A 19,252-nucleotide genomic window follows, 5' to 3' on the forward strand; every position below is an offset into this window, starting at 1 on the left:
AGGGAACGAACCTGAGAACTGGGAAGCGGCAGGAGGGGGGCAAGGCCAGGAAGTACTGGGGGATGCCAGCTGGGGCTACTGCTTGCTCTCCCTGCTCAGGCTGGGGGGCGGGAGGGGTGTCATCTGGCCCAGCCTCCTGCCTTCTGGAAGGTCTAACAGCACTCCATTGTATGTATTTATTTATTTTTAAAAGGACATTGGTTTTTTGTTTGTTACTTGTTTTTAGAGAGGGAGGGGAAGAGTGGCAGAGGGAGCCAGAGAGAGAGAGAATCCTATTCAGTCTCCACATCCAGCAAGGAGCCCAACGCGGGGCTCCATCTCCCAACTCTGAGATCATGACCTGAGCCAAAATCGAGTCAGACACTTAACTGACTGAGCCTCCAGGTGCCCCAGCACTCCATTTTAGAAAGGGGACAACTGAGGCCAGGGTTTCGGTGACCCGGACAAAATGGCACAGCTGTCTTCCATCACCCTGAGCCAGGCCTCGGATTTCCCCTCACTGAGGCCCTCCGCCTCCATCCCACCGCAGGCCCACCCACACCCCATTCATCCTTTTGTTGTTTTTTGTTTTTCGTTTTGTTTTGTTTTTTTTCAAAGATTTATTTATTTGACAGATAGAGATTACAAGTAGGCAGAGAGGCAGGCGGAGAGAGAGAGAGAGGAGGAAGCAGGCTCCCTGCTGAGCAGAGAGCCCGATGCGGGGCTCGATCCCAGGACCCTGGGATCATGACCTGAGCTGAAGGCAGAGGCTTTAAACTGCTGAGCCACCCAGGCGCCCCCCATTCATCCTTTTGAACAGCATTCCACACAGATCACTCCAAAGTCCTCTTCCCCACGGTCTGTGCCTCAAAGCTCCCTCATTTCCCAGAATGGTCACCTTACCATGGGACCCGAGAGCCCACCTGGCCTCAGCTCCCACAGCCTGGACCGGAAACTCCGGCCTCAGTGCAGCCGCAGGCCCCTGACACGACCATGACCATGCTGGCCTGACTCTGGGCCGCTCCTCTGTCCCCAGCCCCCTTGCCACCAGAATGGGCACACCAAATCTCAACGCTCAGCTGGTGCTCCTGACAACCACACTGTGCTGAAGGGGATATCTGCTTGGGGTCCGGTTTTTGCAGGCTTCCCACTTGACAGCCACCCCCGGCCGCTGGCATTCACTCAGCTTTGCCCCAGGGTGAAATTTCCCACCCCCTGCAACGCTGGGAGATCCTGGGAACCTCTCTTTGCTCATGCCGTTCCCTTTGCCAGGAATGTTGCATCCCTCTCCAAGCAGTCAACTGCTCCTGCCCCTTCACGACGCAGCACAGGCAACACCTCCTCTGGCTGGGTCGGGGGCCTGCCCTGGACCCCCGCAGCTCCAGGACGCCAGATACCGGGTGGTGTGAGAAGCCAGAGGCCGTGCCTAAACTCCAGCTGCAAGTCTGGGTCCTGGGAGCTGAGGCCAGACAGGCCTGGCAGGGCTCAGCAAGTTGAGGCTGGACGGGCCTGGCAGGGCTCAGCAAGGTGAGGCTGGACGGGCCTGGCAGGGCTCAGCATCAGCAAATGCATGTTGGATAAGCAGATGTGCAGACAATTCGGGAAGCAGGCAAAGGCCAAAGACAAAAAATGTAAACAATGAGGCCCTGGGGTGCCACACTGCCTCCCGGCACAGAAGCAGGGTGCTGATTCATCATGGCACCTGGCACACCTGAGGGCCTACTAGGTGCTGGGTGCTGCGGTACAGACTTTACACACATGAGTTCCTCTAACCTTCCCCCAAATCTACCCTGATCACCCTGATGTGACAGAGGCAGACATGAGGCTCAGAGAGGGCAAGCTGTTCGCCCCAGTCCCCGCCGCTGGGATGTGGTCGAGCTGAGGTTAAGACCTGGCATCTCTCTGTCTCCCCAGGCCTGGGGACCCTGGGTCCGTGGCCTCCAACCCAGGTAAGAGAGGGGAGGAAGCCAAGAAGCCAAGGGGCTTGGTCTGGGCCTCCAAAGAAACAAGGTGGGGACTCAGAGCTCCCAATCCTGCAAGTTAACCCCTGAGCACCTGTCCCAGCAACCCCTGGCACCCCGGTAGTAGAGGGAGGGGAGAGCCAGAGCTCCTCATTCATCTGCCATGACCCCAGCCCAGGCCAGGCTGCCCGGCCCAGTCTCCCCTCCCGGCCTGCGAGGGAGGCGCTCGCGATGGGAGGGAAAACATGCTGCTTGACCAATGTCGTCCTGTCACATGTGTCTGAGGCAGGTACTCTGATCCACACTTTATAAATGAAGAAACTGAGGTGCAGGGTGGCAGTCCAGTTCACTAAAGACCTTGGGAGGTAGCAGAGCCCACACCTAATCTGAGGAGAAGTCAGAAGAGATGGGGGCCAAGGGAGAGACCGAGGGGCAGAGAAACACAGGGCCTGAAACAGTTAAGCAGAGGCAGGCTGAGGCCGGTTACATGCAGGGAGCAGGTGGGGGGAGGGGAGGTCGGAGACACAGTAGAGTACAAGCCTGCTGAAACCAGGACAGGGAGAGGTGCAGGCAAGGAGACAGGGCGGGCTACGAAACAGGCAGGAGGCCATACGGAAAAGCATAGACTCCATTCTCCTGCCTGGATTCCGGGGCAGGCAAACCAGGAAGTCCTGGGCCGTGCAGAGGGAAGACATACGGGGTCACCTGTTAGAGATGGGGGTCTGCTAAGCCCTCCACACCCTGCCCTACCCAGTGGGCCACCCATGAGAACTCTGAGATGCCGGCCCTGCTCAGGGCACTGACACCCAGAAGGAAGGCTTGTCAGGCATCTGCTCTGAGGACCCACAGGGTCACCGCTGTGGTGAACTCACTGCTGGCTGAACTCACACTGTGGGACTACTAAGGGGTGACGCTCTGCCTGGGGACCAGATGTCCCCCAAATCCTGCTCATACTTCACAGAAGCCTTGGGGACAAGAGGCTGTTCGCTAAAAGCGCAATTCCCAGAGGCCCCTCTCATGCATCCAGAAGGATGAGTGGGCTTCTCAAGTGGGTCCATGAAGTAGGTAGAGGGCTGGAGTGGGGAGGCAGGAATGAAGGATGCCTCACGATGGGGGATTCTGAGGTTCTTTTTTCTCAGCCCCTCATCTGTGTTAAGCTTCTCGTCAGAGGCTCTTCCCTCAGCTTCTTACTGAGCTACCCACTCCTCGTCCTGCAGCTCCCCAGAGGTCTTCTCCGAACTCCCTGACCAAGTGAGACGCCACACACACACACTGTGGGCTCCCAAAGCGCCCACCTTCTCTTCCATTTCCCTCAGCACAAATACAAGTTTGTTGGATGACTAGCTGACGATTGTCATTTCTCCCACCATGAGGGCGGAGACAGTGTATTTTTTTCCTCACCACTGCACCTCAGCATCTAGCCCAGTGTATCCATAGAATTTTCTTGAATGAGTTCATTCTTTTCATTCCTTCACAGAATGCCAATCCCTTTTCTCAGAGGAGGTAAATGGCTCAGCTGCAGCACTTCCAATCCTCACCACAGCCTCGGACACGTTGTTGCTCTTCCCACTTTACAAGGGAAGAAATGAGTTTCAGAGAGGTAAAGTCACTAACCCAAACACACAGCAAGTAAGTGGCTTTGAACTCAGGACGGAACCTAGATAAGTCTAGCTCCAGAGCCTGTCCTCTGCCACCACACACCACCCTGCTTTCCTACCCTAAGGGTTTCTTTAGATCTTCCCTTGGAAACCTGCCCCTGCCCCTCAACTGCCCAAGCTCAGGACTGACAACCAGAATTCATTCTTTCAACCATACATTCGTTCAACCAGTCAAGTGACTCACTTACCAAGCCTGGCATGGGGCTGTGCCAAGCCCTGCATGGGGTGCCAGGAAACCAGACAGATCAGGGGCTTCCCTCCCTCCTGGGCTGCCCTCCTTCCACTGCTCTTGGGACTTTGCCAGCAGAAGCAGAGCACCAGGCAGCAGCCCTACCCTTAGCCTCACTGTCAGGGGACAAGAGTTAAGTGCCAGCCCCATCATTAGCCCTCCCCCCAGGACAGCAGCCTAAAATACTTAGGCCAGATAATGTGTAGCTTCACAATCCTTTTGTCTCCATTGTCTCAGACGACCTGGGACACAAGGAGGCACAGAATTCTGCTCCCTCCTTCCATGCAATTCTTAGACTCTCCTCTACCCCAGGCAGCTCTTGAAAAAGTTCTAGACTTGAAGTCCCAAAACCAGGGTTTTAGCTCCAGGTCTGGAGCTAGCTGTGGGACCTCTGGAGAACAAGTCATCCTGCCTCTCTCTAAACCACAGATTCCATAGCTGCAAAATGGAGGTGATCATATTGAGGATGCTAATGCTTATCGCACCGGCTTATAGGTGAGGATTAAATCATTCAGACCCAGAGAGACAGTTATCACGTACATGATTGGCTCGGAAACGTCTTAGCAACATGGGGACCTATGGGGGCCAGCTCTGCTGCTTGCAAGATGCATTTGACAATGGGATTTGGGGAAGGTTGGTTGGAAGCAGCCCTAGCAAACTGAGGCCAGAGCATTCCCCCAAGTGGACTGTCCGAAGTGAGGGGCCTTCCCCTGGCTCCCTGGGAGTCAGGGAGCTGTGCTCATCAGCCCAACAGCCAGAGTCCCGGGAGAAGAGCTGGGAACGGGACAGAACACACGGACACAGTTCTTCCCATTCTTCAGCACCTGGAGCTCCCCAGAGAGGGTACGTGCGCAGAACCTGGAACTCGGACTCTTAGTTATCCTCAGGCCCACCTTACGACCCGTGCCTTTTTCAGCCTCCCTTTTTTTAAAAAAAAAAAAAAAGATTTTATTTATTTATTTGACAGAGAGATCACAAGTAGGCAGAGAGAGGAAAGCAGGCTCCCTGCTGAGCAGAGAGCCCTATGCGGGACTCGATCCCAGGACCCTGAGATCATGACCTGAGCCGAAGGCAGCGGCTTAACCCACTGAGCCACCCAGGCGCCCCTCAGCCTCCCTTCTTTAAAGATTTTATTTATTTATTTGACAGAGAGAGAGATCACAAGTAGGTAGAGAGGCAGGCAGAGAGAGAGGAGGAAGCAGGCTCCCCGCAGAGCAGAGAGCCCAATGTGGGACTCGATCCCAGGACCCTGAGATCATGACCTGAGCTGAAGGCAGTGGCCCAATCCACTGAGCCACCCAGGCGCCCAGCCTCCCTTCTTTAAAAGGCACTAGATTCTAAGGGATTTGGAAAATTCCTTCTCGTCATAACACAGACACCTTCCATTTACTGGGTCCAGGCACCAGGCCAGCCGCATTTTATATGTTTGTTCACTAACACTTCACAAAAACCCTGTTGAAGAAGGTTCAACTGTTACCCCCATTCTATAGATGAACAAACTGAGGCTCAAAAGAGTAAGTTATGCACCCAAGTCACTGGAATTCATACCCAGGTTGGCCCCACTTTAAAGCCTGTACTACCTCCAAAGACAAAGTAGGGAGAATCACTGACAAAACACACTGCAAAGATTCATCCTGCCCATGCTTGGGGGAATCTTCCCACCCTAGCTGGTAATGAGCCACTGAAAGCACAGGAAATCCTGTGCCCTCCACTCTTCCTGGGGGAGCAACGCTGCCAATGCTCCCTCAATACCCACACACTCATCCAGGGCTCTCTCCTGGAGAGATCCCAGACTCTGGAATTCAGACTCCCACCTGAGGAGACTGGGTCTCCATTCTTCAGACAGGAAAACAGACAGATGAGGCGGATGGTGGGACAGGGGTCTGGGGTGCCTACTGTGATGGGCATCAGTGACTGAGCTGAGACCACAGTTCATATCTAAGTCCAACCTCGGAGTCCACCGTCTGCCCTCCACCCTGCTGGGTGGCACCACAGCCCAGACAGAAGTTTAGGGCTCTGCCCTCAGTCAACCTGCATGGATGACCCATTTCCAAGTGTCAGTAAACACAAGGGCATCTTTGTTGTTATAAGGATAGCAGTTTCCTTTCGATCCTTTTTGCCCATGTCTGAGCTGGCAGAACTGGGTCAGGAGGCTGCTTCCGGGCAAGTCGATGATGTTTTAGATTCTCTGAGAAAGTCCCGGCACTCTACATAGATATCGGAGAAGAGAATTTCGCTTCCTGAGATGAAAAGCACAAACCCCACTCCCGTCCAGACAAACCAGTGCTGCCTCCAGCAGAAAGAAAAACCTGTCAGGGAAGAGGAGAGAGTGAGACGGGGCATCTGTGAGGGGCTGAGACTTGGCTGAATCACACCCAGGGCTCGGGCCAGATGGCCACCGAGGACGGAAGCAGGGGAGGGACTGGCTGGCCCACAGCCCTTGCCCACCGTATGCAGGAGCCAGAGGCTCCTCCTCAGCGAACGCGCACACAGGTGCACAAACAGAAGGTTCCAAAGCCACTCCGGGTGCTCTCCTCCCCCACGGGTTTCAGGGACTTGACAAAAAACAACACAGTCACCAAGTCACAGTCTCATACAGAGAGAATCACCAACTGACGGCGTAGGACAAGCACACACCAACATAGGAACCCTAAGAGATGGTCATCAGATGGGACTTGGTCAATGTGTCCACAGCGTGGTGCGGACCTGCCAGCCCTCTCCCATCCCCACACCTGCACGGACAACTGGCTCCCCCGAGGCCCCCTCCCAGGAGGCTTGTAGAGGTCCAAACCCTCAATTCATGTGTACCGTCCCCAACACAGAATCACCCACTGTGACAGACACACTAACTGTCACCAAACTATCCCACATAGCCTTCCGCAAGGGAATGTGAACGTACGATCAAATGTTATTTAGTCACACACACACACACACACACACACTCTCTCTCTCTCTCTCTCTCTCAATCTCTCCAGCGTCCTTCTCTCAATGGAAGTGGTCTCCTCGCTGGGCCCCGGGCTCCCCCTGCAGGAAGTGTGGAGGCGCGGGGCGCCCTGGGTCCGAGGTCAGGAGCCCCGGTCCGCGGTCCCCACTCTCACCGGGGGTGGGGGGTGGGGTGGGGTAGCAGGCCGCAGCAGACTCACCGGACGATGCCAAACATGACCAGCACGTTGCCCAGCAGCCCCACAGCGCACACGGCCGAGTAGAGCGCGGTGATGGCGATGGCCAGGGCGAGGGACGAGGCGCTCCTGGTTGCCGGCGGCCCCGACGCATTGGCGCCGGTGCTGGGGAAGGCGCTGGGGAAGGCGTCCGAAGCATTGGCGAGGAGCAGGGGCTGCAGCACGGCGTCGGCGGAGGGGGCCGGCTCCATGGCTGCTGGGCAGCGGGTGCCGCGTCCCTCCCCGCCGTGCGCCCAGGGCGCAGAGATCCGGTGCGAGCGACGCGCGAGGGCTAAGGCCGCGCGGCCCCGACGCCACGGACTGCAGTGCCCCGGCCGCCCGGTCAGCCCCGCGTCCCCTCCGTGCGCCTGGCCGCCCGCCCCCCCGGCGCCCGGCTGCTCTCCTCGCCCCGAGCGCTCTGAGCCCGAGCCGCTGCGGGCTCCTTGGACGCGCCCGCCGCACGCACCACGTGGCCCGGAGGCGGCCGCCAGTCTGCGCCCGCGACCGGGGGCGGACGCTGCACCACTGGCTTGGAGCTGGGCCGGAGAAGCTTCCCACTTCTCCCTAGGTATGCTCCGCGGGTTCGGGTACACCCCAACCCTCGCCGGGGGTCACTTCCTCGCCCCTTGCCGTTTGGAGTCTGAAGGACCTGGATGTGAATCCCACATCTTGCTCCTACTCTAACGAACAGAGAGTGACCTTGAGCAAGTCAATTAACCTCTCTCAAACTCATTTTCCTCCACTGTAAAATGGGAATCATCGCACCACCTCACTCAGAAGGTTGTTGTGGAGATTAAGATGACCCAAGTAAAAAACTCAGCTCGGTGCCAGGCACACAGTAGATACTTTGTAAATGATTTTCCTGCACCCTATTCATTTGCTCAACAGATATTTTGGGGTGTTGAATATAAGAGCTGGGTACTATTGGGGATCCATTCATTAGCGCACAAATCCAGATAGGGAGCCTACCTCCTGGGGTTTACAACCTTCTGGTGAATCAATCCTGAGATCACACTACCAAAGACAAAAGGAAGGAAAGCAAGGCAAGGCGTTCCTGTGGTGGGGCCAACAAAACTCAGAGGTCAGCATGTGAAGTCTGGAGAGGAACTAAGTTTGTGAAGAAATAAGTAAAGGGCATTCTAGACAATGGAACCACATGTGCAAAGACCCTGTGGTCAGAGAAACAAAAAGGAGGTCAGGAAGAGGAGAAAGCAGGGAGCAAATGTGGGGAATGAGATGATAGATGAGATGATGTAGTAGGCAGGGTCTTAAAGACTACCCTAAGAATCACTCCAGCTGCGATAGGAGCACAGGGAAAAGGGGGGCACCTCCCACACCCCTGCCCTAACCTGACCAGCCCAGACCCAGAGCCATCCTCCTTTTTGGGTTCCTATCCTTCCCAGAACATTCTCTCTACTAACCATTACTGTGTTCCAGGCACTCTCTCTACCAACCATTACTCTGTTCCAGGCACTGTGATAAGCACTTTACTCATGCATCAACACTTTGGAGTAGATTCTATTATTAGTGTCCCCATTTTACAGATGAGAAGTCTAGACTAGGTACTATTTTATCCCCTATGATAATTATTTCTATCTGAGCTTGTTTCCTCCTTGGGAAGACTAGACCTGATCTATCCCTACACCCAGTAGAGGTCTAGGGTCACAGTGGGTACTCAGGAAATACTGGTTAAATGAATAAAAGTCCCGAGGGAGAATGGAATGGGACAACATTGGGGTTCCCAAGCTCCAGATTCTTGGGAGATGCTCTTTGAGTGTTTGGGCAAGTCCTTCCCTTCACTCAGATCACTCTCCAGCTTGAGTCATCCACCTATGTGCAAGGCTCCTACCCTTTCTCAAAAAGAATAAAGCCAGAATTCCCAAGTTCACCCTCTTCTTCATTCTCTATGCCTCTCCCAGCTGCTGTCTGAACCCCTCCAACAGCTACAGCAGACTCTGACCCCAACGCTTTCCCACTCAACCACCTAAGGACTCTTCAGATTGGCCATTTTTTTAAGGTTACTTTATTCTTTTTTTAAGTAAACTCTACGTCAACATGGGGCTTGAACTCATGACCCCAAGATCAAGAGTCACATGCTCCACCAACTGAGCCATCCAGGTGCCCCAAGATGGACAATTTTGCTCGGTGGTCACAAGGGCTGCCAAAACAGTCCCTTGTCCCAAAGTGCCTGGTACTCTGGTGCCAAGGGGGAGAAATTGGGACAAAGAGGGCTACTTTATTAGAGTTGTGTCCTCCTCCCTACCTCTCCAACAAGCCAAAATTTTTCCTACCTCAGGACTTTTGCACACTCTATTTCTTCTACTCAGAAGGCTCAGCCAATTCTCCAGGCTAAATGCTATCCATCCTTTAAGTTTCAGTTTAAGTATTACTTCCTCCACAAAACCTTCACTGACTGCCCCCCCAACTAGAGTAGGTGCTCTTGATATTTTGTTATCATGGCATCATGTACCTCTTCTTTACAGAATTTCCACATATTTAATCACCTTTACAACAGGTCTTGTGCATCTCTGTACCCTCACCTTAGTAAGTCCCTAGTGCTTGATGAGTAACTGAATAGGAAGTTCAAGTCCAACTTTGGTGAGCTGCCATTTTGATGAGGAAGACTGATACTGCTTAACAAAGGACTTGGGAGTCCTTTTAAGCAACTACCACCCTTTGCATAAATTCTGCAACCACATCTTACTTGGAACTGAAATGCTAGTTGCCAGCTCCACCCCTCTCCCCTTGGCTTTTGGCTATCACCAAGCAAGCCTACCCAACTCCTTGCCATTGCACTCGGGGCCCTCCCAAGTCTGGTCCCAATCCGGGCATCCAGCTTCCCTCTTCTAACTCCATCCCCATACCCACCCTAATGGTGGGCTCCAACCATACTGGGCTGAAGGGAATTTTTAAAAATTGCATCCCACATTTTTTTAATTCCTCCCCGGAACAGAAATGATATGGAGCAAAGCCACAGCTATGGTGGAGGCAAAAGACAAAAAAAGAGTCCCTTTGGGCACCTGGGTGGCACAGTCAGTTGAGTGTCCAACTCTTGGTTTTTGGCTCAGGTCATGATCTCAAGGTCCTGAGACTGAGCCCCTTGTCAGGCTCTGCACTCAGTGGGAAGTCTGCTTGGGATTCTCTCTCTCAATCTCTCTCTCTCTCTGCCCCTCTGCCCCTCCCCTGCTCCCATTCAGGTTCGCTCTCTCTCAAACAAATCAATCTTTAAAAAAAAAAAAAAAAGAGTCCCCTTAACCTCTCTGAGCCTTAGTTTTCTCATCTATAAAACAGAGGTACAGGACTGGGCTGAGGGTTTGGTGAAGCAGCAAGTGCTCTGCCAACCAAGAAAGGCTACGTGAGCATGAGTTACCACGCGGGGATGAGTAAGACCGTGGCTCTCTTAAAGCAGCTCACAATCAAGAAGCTGGTAAAGATATGTAAATGACCAAGTGCATGAGCCAAATGTTTTCCTAGGAAAACACCCGGGCCGCTAAGGTCTGCCCCTTTTAAGAGTTTGCCTGCTGTCTCTTCTCTCTCCTGGGAGAACACAAGTCAGCAGTCTGCAACCCAGGAGAAGGTTCTCACCAGGACCCAACCATGCCGACACTGTCATCTTCGACTTCCAGTCTCCAGAACTGAGACAGAAATTCCTGTTGCTCATAAGCCCCTGTGCCTAGGGTGCTTTGTCAGAGCCCCCCAAACTAATTAAGACGCATGCCAGGTGCCCATGAATTGCCCCCACTGAGGACATTGAAAGAACTTATGGAAACTTGAAAGCCATCTAATGGGCTGTCCCCAGTGGCGCCCCAAAGTGAGTAGTTTAAAGAAATGAACTCTGACTTAAATGTGAACATTCTAGTCTATCTTTAACAAGCGGTCTCATTTCTGTGGCCACAACTCATAAATAATCCTGTTGGCTACCATTTGTAGAGAGCTTGCTATGTGCCAGGCACTGGGCCAAGTTCTTTGAGGAGTATCTCATTTAATCTTCAACAGCCCTCAGGCATGAATTTCTACCCTTAGTATTCCATTTTCCAGAGACTAGGTTAGCTGTCCCAAGCCCGAGCTGGGATGCCAAGCCAGGTCTGTGTGACTCCAAAAGCCAGTCCCCTGACTACCACCCTCGCTGCCTCTCAGAGCGAAAACTAAACAGTCACCCCCCCACCCCCAAACACAAGAACCCATCACTCCTGTCTCCGCTCAGCAGATCTTCCCCACTGCAGGGTGATGAGTCACTGGGAGCTCAGGAGATTCTTGAATCTGACCCTGCTCTTGGAGCAGAGTAGACACAGTCCTCCAGGCCTGGGTCACCAAAGGGTTTGGCTCTGCTTTAGGCTTGTCCCCATCCTTGACTTCAAGGGAAAAACAAAAAAACAAAAAACAAAACTGGATGGGAAATCCAAGGCCAATCTAGGGTATCAGCAGGCGTCAGCAGTGGAGAAACAGAAATCACTGAAGGAGTCAGAGCAGGAAGGAACTCCCTGGGGAAGCTATTAACAATTTAGTATGTGGGAATGTGGCTCCCACCTGCCAAAGAGACAGATCTGCCTGATGGAAAATACTGTGAGTGAGCGAGCAAGCAAGCGGGCAGCTCCCCTGGGCTGCCTCTCAGTCTAGCTTCATCTGCAAGCCCCAGGAGGGCGATGACCTTAACCATAACCATAAAATAATAACCATTTGCATTTGCAAAGCACTTCTGACTTCCCAAAGCACTTCCAGATTGATGACTTCACCTTATCTTGACACCATCCAATTACAAGATGAGGTCAGGTTTCATTATCTTCTGTTTCTAGCTAGGAAGACAGACTTCTAGAGAGCCTGGGTGAGATGCCCAAGGATATAGAGCAGATCAGTGAAGGAAACAGGGTTGGCACTATCCATCTAGTTGCCCAAGCCAGAATTCTGTGAATCCTTGACTCCTGTCTCTCCTCCCCTCGGAACCGCACCTCTAAGCAATCACCAAGTCCTGTCCATTCTTCCCAGATAACCCACGGCTGCCATCATTCTTCATCCCTACTAGCAGATTCCCAGTCTGACACACCACCATTTCTTGCTGAAACTACCAGAATCACTCCTGAAATAGCCTCCCTGTATCCAGGCAGTACCATGGCTGCAGGCACTCCACGCCTTCGCCTCTCTCTCTCACCAGCCCCTTGTACCACCTTCCTCTTTCCATGCCATCCTTCAGCCAAAATAAGCAGCTAGTGGTTCCCCCAAATAAGCTGCTTCTCCTACTTCCAGGCTCAGCTATGTGGTTAAGCAGAAGGGGATGGTTTGGGTCAAACTGGTTGAAATCCCAGCTTAGCCACTTTCCAGTTGTATGACCTTGGGTGAGTCATCTAACTTCGTCCATTAGCTTCCTAAAACGGGGACAACGAAAGCCCCTGCCTTGTAGCACCCAGCATGTAGGCAGTGCTCAGTATGTGAGCTACTGCTGGGATGAGGGTTCCTCTGCCTGTAACACTCTACTGCAGCCTCTCCAGCCCCTTTGTCAGCTAAGCCCCTCCTCCATCACGTCTCAGCTGCGATGTTGTTCCCTTCCTTTCTCCCCCAGATTAGTTTCTATCACACACTGTCTGTTCCTTGGAAGCACATCTCCCTCCTGGAAGCACTGTCAGGTCCTGGATTCCTAGAAGACCATCCCACCCACACACTGCTGGGGAGGCCTGGGTCTGTCCAGAGGAAGAGGGAATGGAGTGGAAGAGGGAGGGGGCCACAGCAGGAGAAGACTGGACTCCCTGAGAAGGAGAGAACAGAAGCGTTTGTAGGTTCCCTGAGTGAGGACTTTGATGGGTAGCAAGGAAGAGCTTGGAATATTTCGGTAGCAAGTTCAGGGTTAAGGGAAGAGAGATAAACCTCCTGCTTTCAAGTGAACCCTGGGGACTTAAACAAAAGCACTTCAGATGTGACCCAGATGGACTTAATGCCAAAGGTCTTTGCCTCATGTTTCCTGGATCATGCAAACCTCAAGGAAGGAGAAGGCTTACACCATCCCCCTACCAGGCCCTCTCTTCTCTGAGCCTGGATTTTCCCACAACCCTGGTGGATGGGGGCAGGAGTGGAGTTTGTTTTATTTACTTATTTTTCAAATTGTTTTTGTAGCACTGAATGTCAAGGAGGAAAAGCATATACCTGTTAGAGGAAACATCATGAGGCCCAGACCAGGCATCGACAAAAGACAGATGAAAATGACTGTCTTCGGAAGAAGAAAGGTGATAGGGAGAAACTGGAACTGCAGAATCTCCCACCAGCTCCTTAGCCCCGGGATTAGACCCCTGTCCAGACACTGCCTGCCACCTGCCCAACAACCATGTCTTCCCCTTATTCTCCTAGTCTCTAATCGGGGGTAGGTGGGTTCCCTTGATTTTGGGAAAAGGAGCTCCTTCCCCTCGCCCCTAGGGGGTGAACTGGCCTAAATAAATTATGGCAGTCTGTAGTAGATTGCAAAATGGTCACAATTCTTCATTCCTCTTTGTGTCTATACTCATGGCCATGTGACCTTATGGCTCTTCCGATCAAGCAGTGGAGTCCATTTCCTACCCCTGTGCTTGGGCCAGCTTTGTGACTTGCTTTGCCCAAAAGAAGAGATGGAAATGACAGTATGCCAGCTCAAAGTCTGGGATCTCAAGAGGCTTTGCATTCTTCCACCCAATCTCTTGGAACTCTACTGCTACCATGGAAACAAGCTTGGGCTAGCTTGCTGGATAAGAGAGTCATCACCCCATCACCCCATTTGATAACCAGCGAACACTAGGCATATGAGTAAGTAAGACCTTCCTAGACCAGGCAGCCCTCAGCCAACCCTACAGCTGACCACAGACACAACAAGTAAGACCAGCCGAGATCAGTGGAGATTAGCCTGGGCAGACTCAGATCACAGAACTACGCAGCTATCCACAGACAGCTGATGGAAAATAAATGGTTGTAGTTTCAAGCCACTAAGTTTGGGGATGATTTGTTAAGCAGGAGCCATCATAACACATACTTCCCTACAACATCCTGCATCCCAGGGGTGGATATGTAACCAATGAGATGTAAAAACAAATCTGCTGACAGGCTTTCTTTTCCCAGAATGAAAAGCAAAGGCCCATCAGAAGAAAACTGTTTGCCCAAACTCCCTTGGGATGCTGATATGATGCCTGGAGCTATAGCAGCCATCCTGCAATCATGCAGTAAACATGACAATGAAAAGTCAGTATGGTGAGCTTGTCAGTGGAAAGATAGAACAAGCCTGGATCTTTGGTGATGTGGTTGAGCTCTGAGTATACCAGCTCTGGACTGCCTGTGTCAAGACCTCTCTGGTGTGAGCCACTGCTAGTCCTGTCTTTTTGTTACTTGCAGCTTAAAAGCATTCCTGAAGGATGCATCCATGCATGGGTAACATCCCAAGAAGAGTGACACAGAAATAAATGAACATGGCTTAGTGGCATGAATGTGTATTTGTTTTGAAACTGGGAGGTGGAAATCTGTGATTAAGAGTATGAACCCTGGGGCGCCTGGGTGGCTCAGTGGTTTAAGCTGCTGCCTTCAGCTCAGGTCATGATCTCGGGGTCCTGGGATCGAGTCCCGCGTCGGGCTCTCTGCTTGGCGGGGAGCCTGCTTCCTCCTCTCTCTCTCTCTCTCTGCCTGCCTCTCTCCCTACTTGTGATCTCTATCTGTCAAATAAATAAATAAAATCTTTAAAAAAAAAAAAAAGAGTATGAACCCTGCATCTGAACACCGGGCCTGCCACGCACAAGTTAGGGGATGCTGGAAAAGTTTACCAACTTTGCCAAGCTTCCATTCCCACATCTATTAAGAGGAACTGCTAATAACACATATTTTATAGGATTATGAAGAAGAGAAATGGGGCAATGCAAACACAGAGCTTGCTGCCATGCCTGACACAATGGAAACATTTCATAAGCTGCCATACTGGCTAGTGCTGTTATTCCAACAATCTTCTTTTCTCAAATGTGAGGCAAAGTGATTCCCAGACCGAGAAGAGTCTGGGAATCTGGGATCCCTGGGATCTGGCCATGGTGGGTACATGTACTGAACCGTGATCTGGGTCCTCCCTGGAGTTAATTCACAGGCGTCAAACTGCAAGATTTGCTTGTTTGAGGGGGTGGGAGGTGGATGCTGAGGGGCAGGGGATAGAAGGGACTTGAGTGAGAGCAACAGGGAAGGGACAGTGGCTGGGAGGAGAGTGTGCTCCCCTGCCCAGAGCCAGCTAGAGCTTCATTAATAGAGGCCGAGGTGTTACAGAAGACAATGGGCCTCAGTGGAGTGTGACCTGGTGGGGAGAAGGGCCTTCTGGAGACTTCTTGGAGAACATGCACAGTGCCACAGCTGCCTGCCTCCTGGGGAATAGTGAGGGAAGCTCAGGATGGCAGAATGAACACGCTCTGTCTCCCATTTTTTTTCTATCAAGCTGTCGTTTTCCTTAGAGGACAAATCAGCTCTTGCCTCTTGCCTTGCCTTTCTCCACTTTGTTTTCTCTGCTCATTCCCTTCAGCTTCCCACCTCATCCCAAGCCTCCTCCTCCTTCCATCTGCAGTTCCCATTCCCTCGGTTGAAATCCCTAATGCTACCCGCTGCCTCCGTCGTCCTCCATCATCCTCAGTAACTCCCCTCTGGAGCACGGCACTGCCCCAGCTCTCATCTGCACACTCTGAAGCTGAGTATTAATAACCACTTCAGGTGACCTTGTCCGATGGGTACTCCCTGCTGGCAAGTCCTAGTCTCCTTCTTCCAAGGTATCCTCCATCTCCCCTCCCCCTGCAACCCCGCTGCCCATCCCTGTCCTCCCCAGCCTCTCCCCCACAAACCCTGGGCAAAACCCTGAGCCAGAGCGGAGTGCTGGGGAGCCAGATGAGTGTCCACAGCCCCAGCCCTCATGGAAAGTTCCTACCCTCAGAGGCATCGCTCTCTCTCCCTAAAGGGCCCTCAGGCTCAGGGTGCTGGCCTCCCAGCTGGGCACCAGGACCATTCTGGTAGCAAGGCGGGAGGTGAGGTGAAACAGACAGATTTAGGGAACCTGGGACTAGTATCTTGTCACCAGATGTTCAGAACCATAGAACTGGAAAAAAGGCTTAGCCATTGTCTAGTCCAACCCTCCTTCGCTTTATAGAGAAAGATGCTGAGGTGCAAAGTGGGATAAAGGCACAGACAGCAAGTTAGGAGCAGAGTCGAGATCAGAACCCGTCTCCTGAATCTGGTAACAATGCCCCTTCTCCCACCTTGGGCAGGATGACCTTGGGCAATGAATGGGCAATGAATGGGCACCATTCATATGCCAGGCACTGCGTGAAGCCCTTTTATGTATATGATTTAATCATTCACTTAACTCTTTCAGGGGAGAACGGTCATGACTCCAAGTTTACAGATTGGGAACCTAGGGCTCAGTGCAGTCTGAGAGCTTGCTCAAGGTCGTGTAGAAGCTGGATTGGAACCCAGGCCTGAGTCCATAGACCCTCCTCGCCACAGCACAAAATCTCTCTGTGAAACTCCAAGCACTCAGAGCCTCAGTTTCCTCACCTGTGAAATGCAGCGATTGGACTCCACGGCCCCAGACTCACCTGCAAGGTGCTGAAAGAAATTCAGAGAGGCAGCCCGTTCGCTAGTTGCCCGCATTAGTGGGAAAATTTCTGTTTTCCCCATTTGCTTCAAAACAGCTCGCCCCCAGGTTTACACTGAGAGGAGCCTGGGGAAGGTGCCATGGCAACCACAGAGGCTCCTGAGAGTCCAATTCGCCTAGGTTGGCCAGACTGGCAAACTGAGTGACCTGAAGCCCACAGCACCCCAGGGGGTCAAGGCAGAGCCCCAGGGGGAGGAGCTGAGCAGCCTGAGATCCTGGCTGGGCAGAGGGAATATGGGTCTGCAGCCTGAACACAAGGCTCTGTCGTGGGATCTGTGACACAGAAACTTAGGGATCCTGAGCCAATCACTACCTCTCTCTGAGCCTCAAGGTACTGTTTTGTCCCTTAGCCCACAGAATATACTCAAAATAAAGAGCAGCTGCTATTGTCATTACTAATACCCCCAAAATTTTTTTAAGATTTTATTTATTTGAGAGAGAGCATGGGGTGGGAGCACAGAGGGAGGAGAAGCGCCCCCCCCTCCCCCGGCACTGAGCAAGGAGCCCCACGTGGGGCTCAATCTCAGGACTCTGGGATCATGACAGTCGCTTAACCCACTGAGCCACCCAGGCGCCCCTAATATTCAAATTTGGAAGAGCTGGATGCCCGTCAACTAATGAACCTGAACATGCTTTATAGATTGCAGCACCACACAAGTGCGAGAGATTATCATCACTCGGGAAAACTATTCACACTCCCCGGGCTGTGTAGAACCCCTTATTTGCATATAATAATTGAACCGAGCACTTTCTATACAAAAGACAAGGTAGACACTATGTTTGGGGAGAAGAGCAAAGATGAATCACACGCGGATTTTTACAGTCTAGAAGGTGACATGTAAGGAAGGGAGGCGGCAGTAGAGGTACGAGAGAGGGTCAATAAAGTAGCTGGGAGCTGAGGCCCTCAGAAGCCCCCCCGCAGCTCACTGAAGCCAACAAAGGAGCTTCATCTGAAGGGAACAGGGCTGTCTGAGAGTTCATGGTCAGGGACGTAGACGGCCTCTGGGAAGACCCCGGGACCAAGAATAGAAGCCAAGACTCACGGTGTTTCTCCATCATTCTCCTCTCTCAGCACTTTGGCCTCCTCCGCAGCTCCAGCCACGCCGCCGGCTCCGACCAGCCCCGCAGCTCCTACATTCTCAGGTTCAACCCTCGGCCTGGCACACAGCAGACAGGATGACCAACTATCCCGACTGGCCCGCCACTCCTAGTTTTACCCCCAGAAACTTCTCAGTCCCGGGGAAATCGGCACGGCCGGTCACCTCACCCTCACAACAGCGGCGAGAGGCAATTTTGAGTTAATAAATGTTCTAGCGCCAGTCACAAGCCGGGGGGGGGGGGGGGGGGGGGGGCGGTGAAGCCCAAAGCCCCCTTCCGGGGTCCTGGGAAGAGGGAACCTGATTGGACCTGTCGAAGTCAGGTGATCCCCCTGGTCCAATCAGCCATGGCCACCGCTGGATGGGCTCACTGGCAAACATGGCGGCCAGGGGCCTGCAACCCTGGATGGGGAAAGGAGCGAGGGGGTCACAGATTCATGGTCCAAGCACATCCCCCCAAAAGGTGTCAGCAATAACATCTACGTCCCCAGCAAAATAACGAACTCTTAAGAGAAAGGACCGTGCCCCATGACCTGAGTCCATTATCCTTATATGCACAGAACCTAGCACATGCCTGACGAAGTATGAAATACACATTTGTTTGGTTGGGTTTTTTTCTCTGTTCTTCTAACCCATCAAGCTTGCCCAACCCTATGCCTTAGCACTTGCCTCTACCTAAGACATTCTTCCCCCGTCCCCAGGTGGCTGGGGTCTCTCCTCAAACACCAGCCCTGAGCTTCCATCTGCAAGACATCTCTCCCCCACCCCAGCACTATCTTCCACATCAGCTTGTTGCAGCCTGTTATTACTTTCCTGGCTTTCTTCCCAGTGCTAATCACCACCTGGAATCATCTTGTTCATTTACTGGCTTGAATTGTGTCTGTTTTCCCAATACTAGAATGTGAGCTCTAGGAAGGGCAGGCACGTTACCTCTTTTGCTCATCACTGTGTGCGCAGTGCAAAGATAACACCTGCCCCCTTTAGGGACTTGAGAAATATTTATTGAAAACAAAATATATATTTATTGAATGAATAAATAAATGGATGAAATGTAAGGGACAGTTCATGCTAAGGGTGGTAACAGCACCAGGTGAAACAAGGAAGGGGGAATTAATTCAGGGTCTGCACAGGTAACAGGAAGTTGCTTAACCTGGCTGGAAGGCAGAGAGCCCAAAGGGAAGTGGGCAACAATTTGCTGGGTAGGTTAGTGGTTTGGGACCAGATCTCCACACGAAAGATCGTAGCTCTTTGCTTATCCACACCTGCAGGAGCTTTTAGGTGAGGCTTTCCTTTTTGTAAAATAATAATTTTTTAGTTGCTTCAGATAACGCACGTGAGCATTTCTATCAAAAGGCCTATCCTAGGGGTGCCTGGGTGGCTCAGTCAGTTAAGCAACTGCCTTCAGCTTGGGTCATGGTCTCGGGGTCCTGGGATCGAGCCCCATGTCGGGCTCTCTGCTCAGTGGGGAGCCCGCTCCCCCCCACCCCCTGCCTGCCTTTCTACCTACTTGTGATCTCTGTCTGTCAAATAAATAAATAAAATCTTTTTTTT

The 19,252-nt window shown here is 52.4% G+C and overlaps 1 protein-coding gene across 1 annotated transcript in view; it reads right to left on the bottom strand.

Moving 5' to 3' along the window:
* OPRD1 (opioid receptor delta 1) overlaps window positions 1-7,357 on the bottom strand; it is a 40,744-nt gene extending 33,387 nt beyond the window's left edge. Inside the window, exon 1 of the mRNA XM_045981368.1 lies at window positions 6,971-7,357. Coding sequence (XP_045837324.1) covers window positions 6,971-7,197 — 227 coding nt within the window. The 5' untranslated portion in view covers window positions 7,198-7,357. The remainder of the gene's footprint in view (window positions 1-6,970) is intronic.
* Window positions 7,358-19,252: the final 11,895 nt, after the last annotated feature.

The sequence above is a fragment of the Meles meles genome, chromosome 1, assembly GCF_922984935.1.
Source record: "Meles meles chromosome 1, mMelMel3.1 paternal haplotype, whole genome shotgun sequence".
NCBI lineage: Eukaryota > Metazoa > Chordata > Mammalia > Carnivora > Mustelidae > Meles > Meles meles.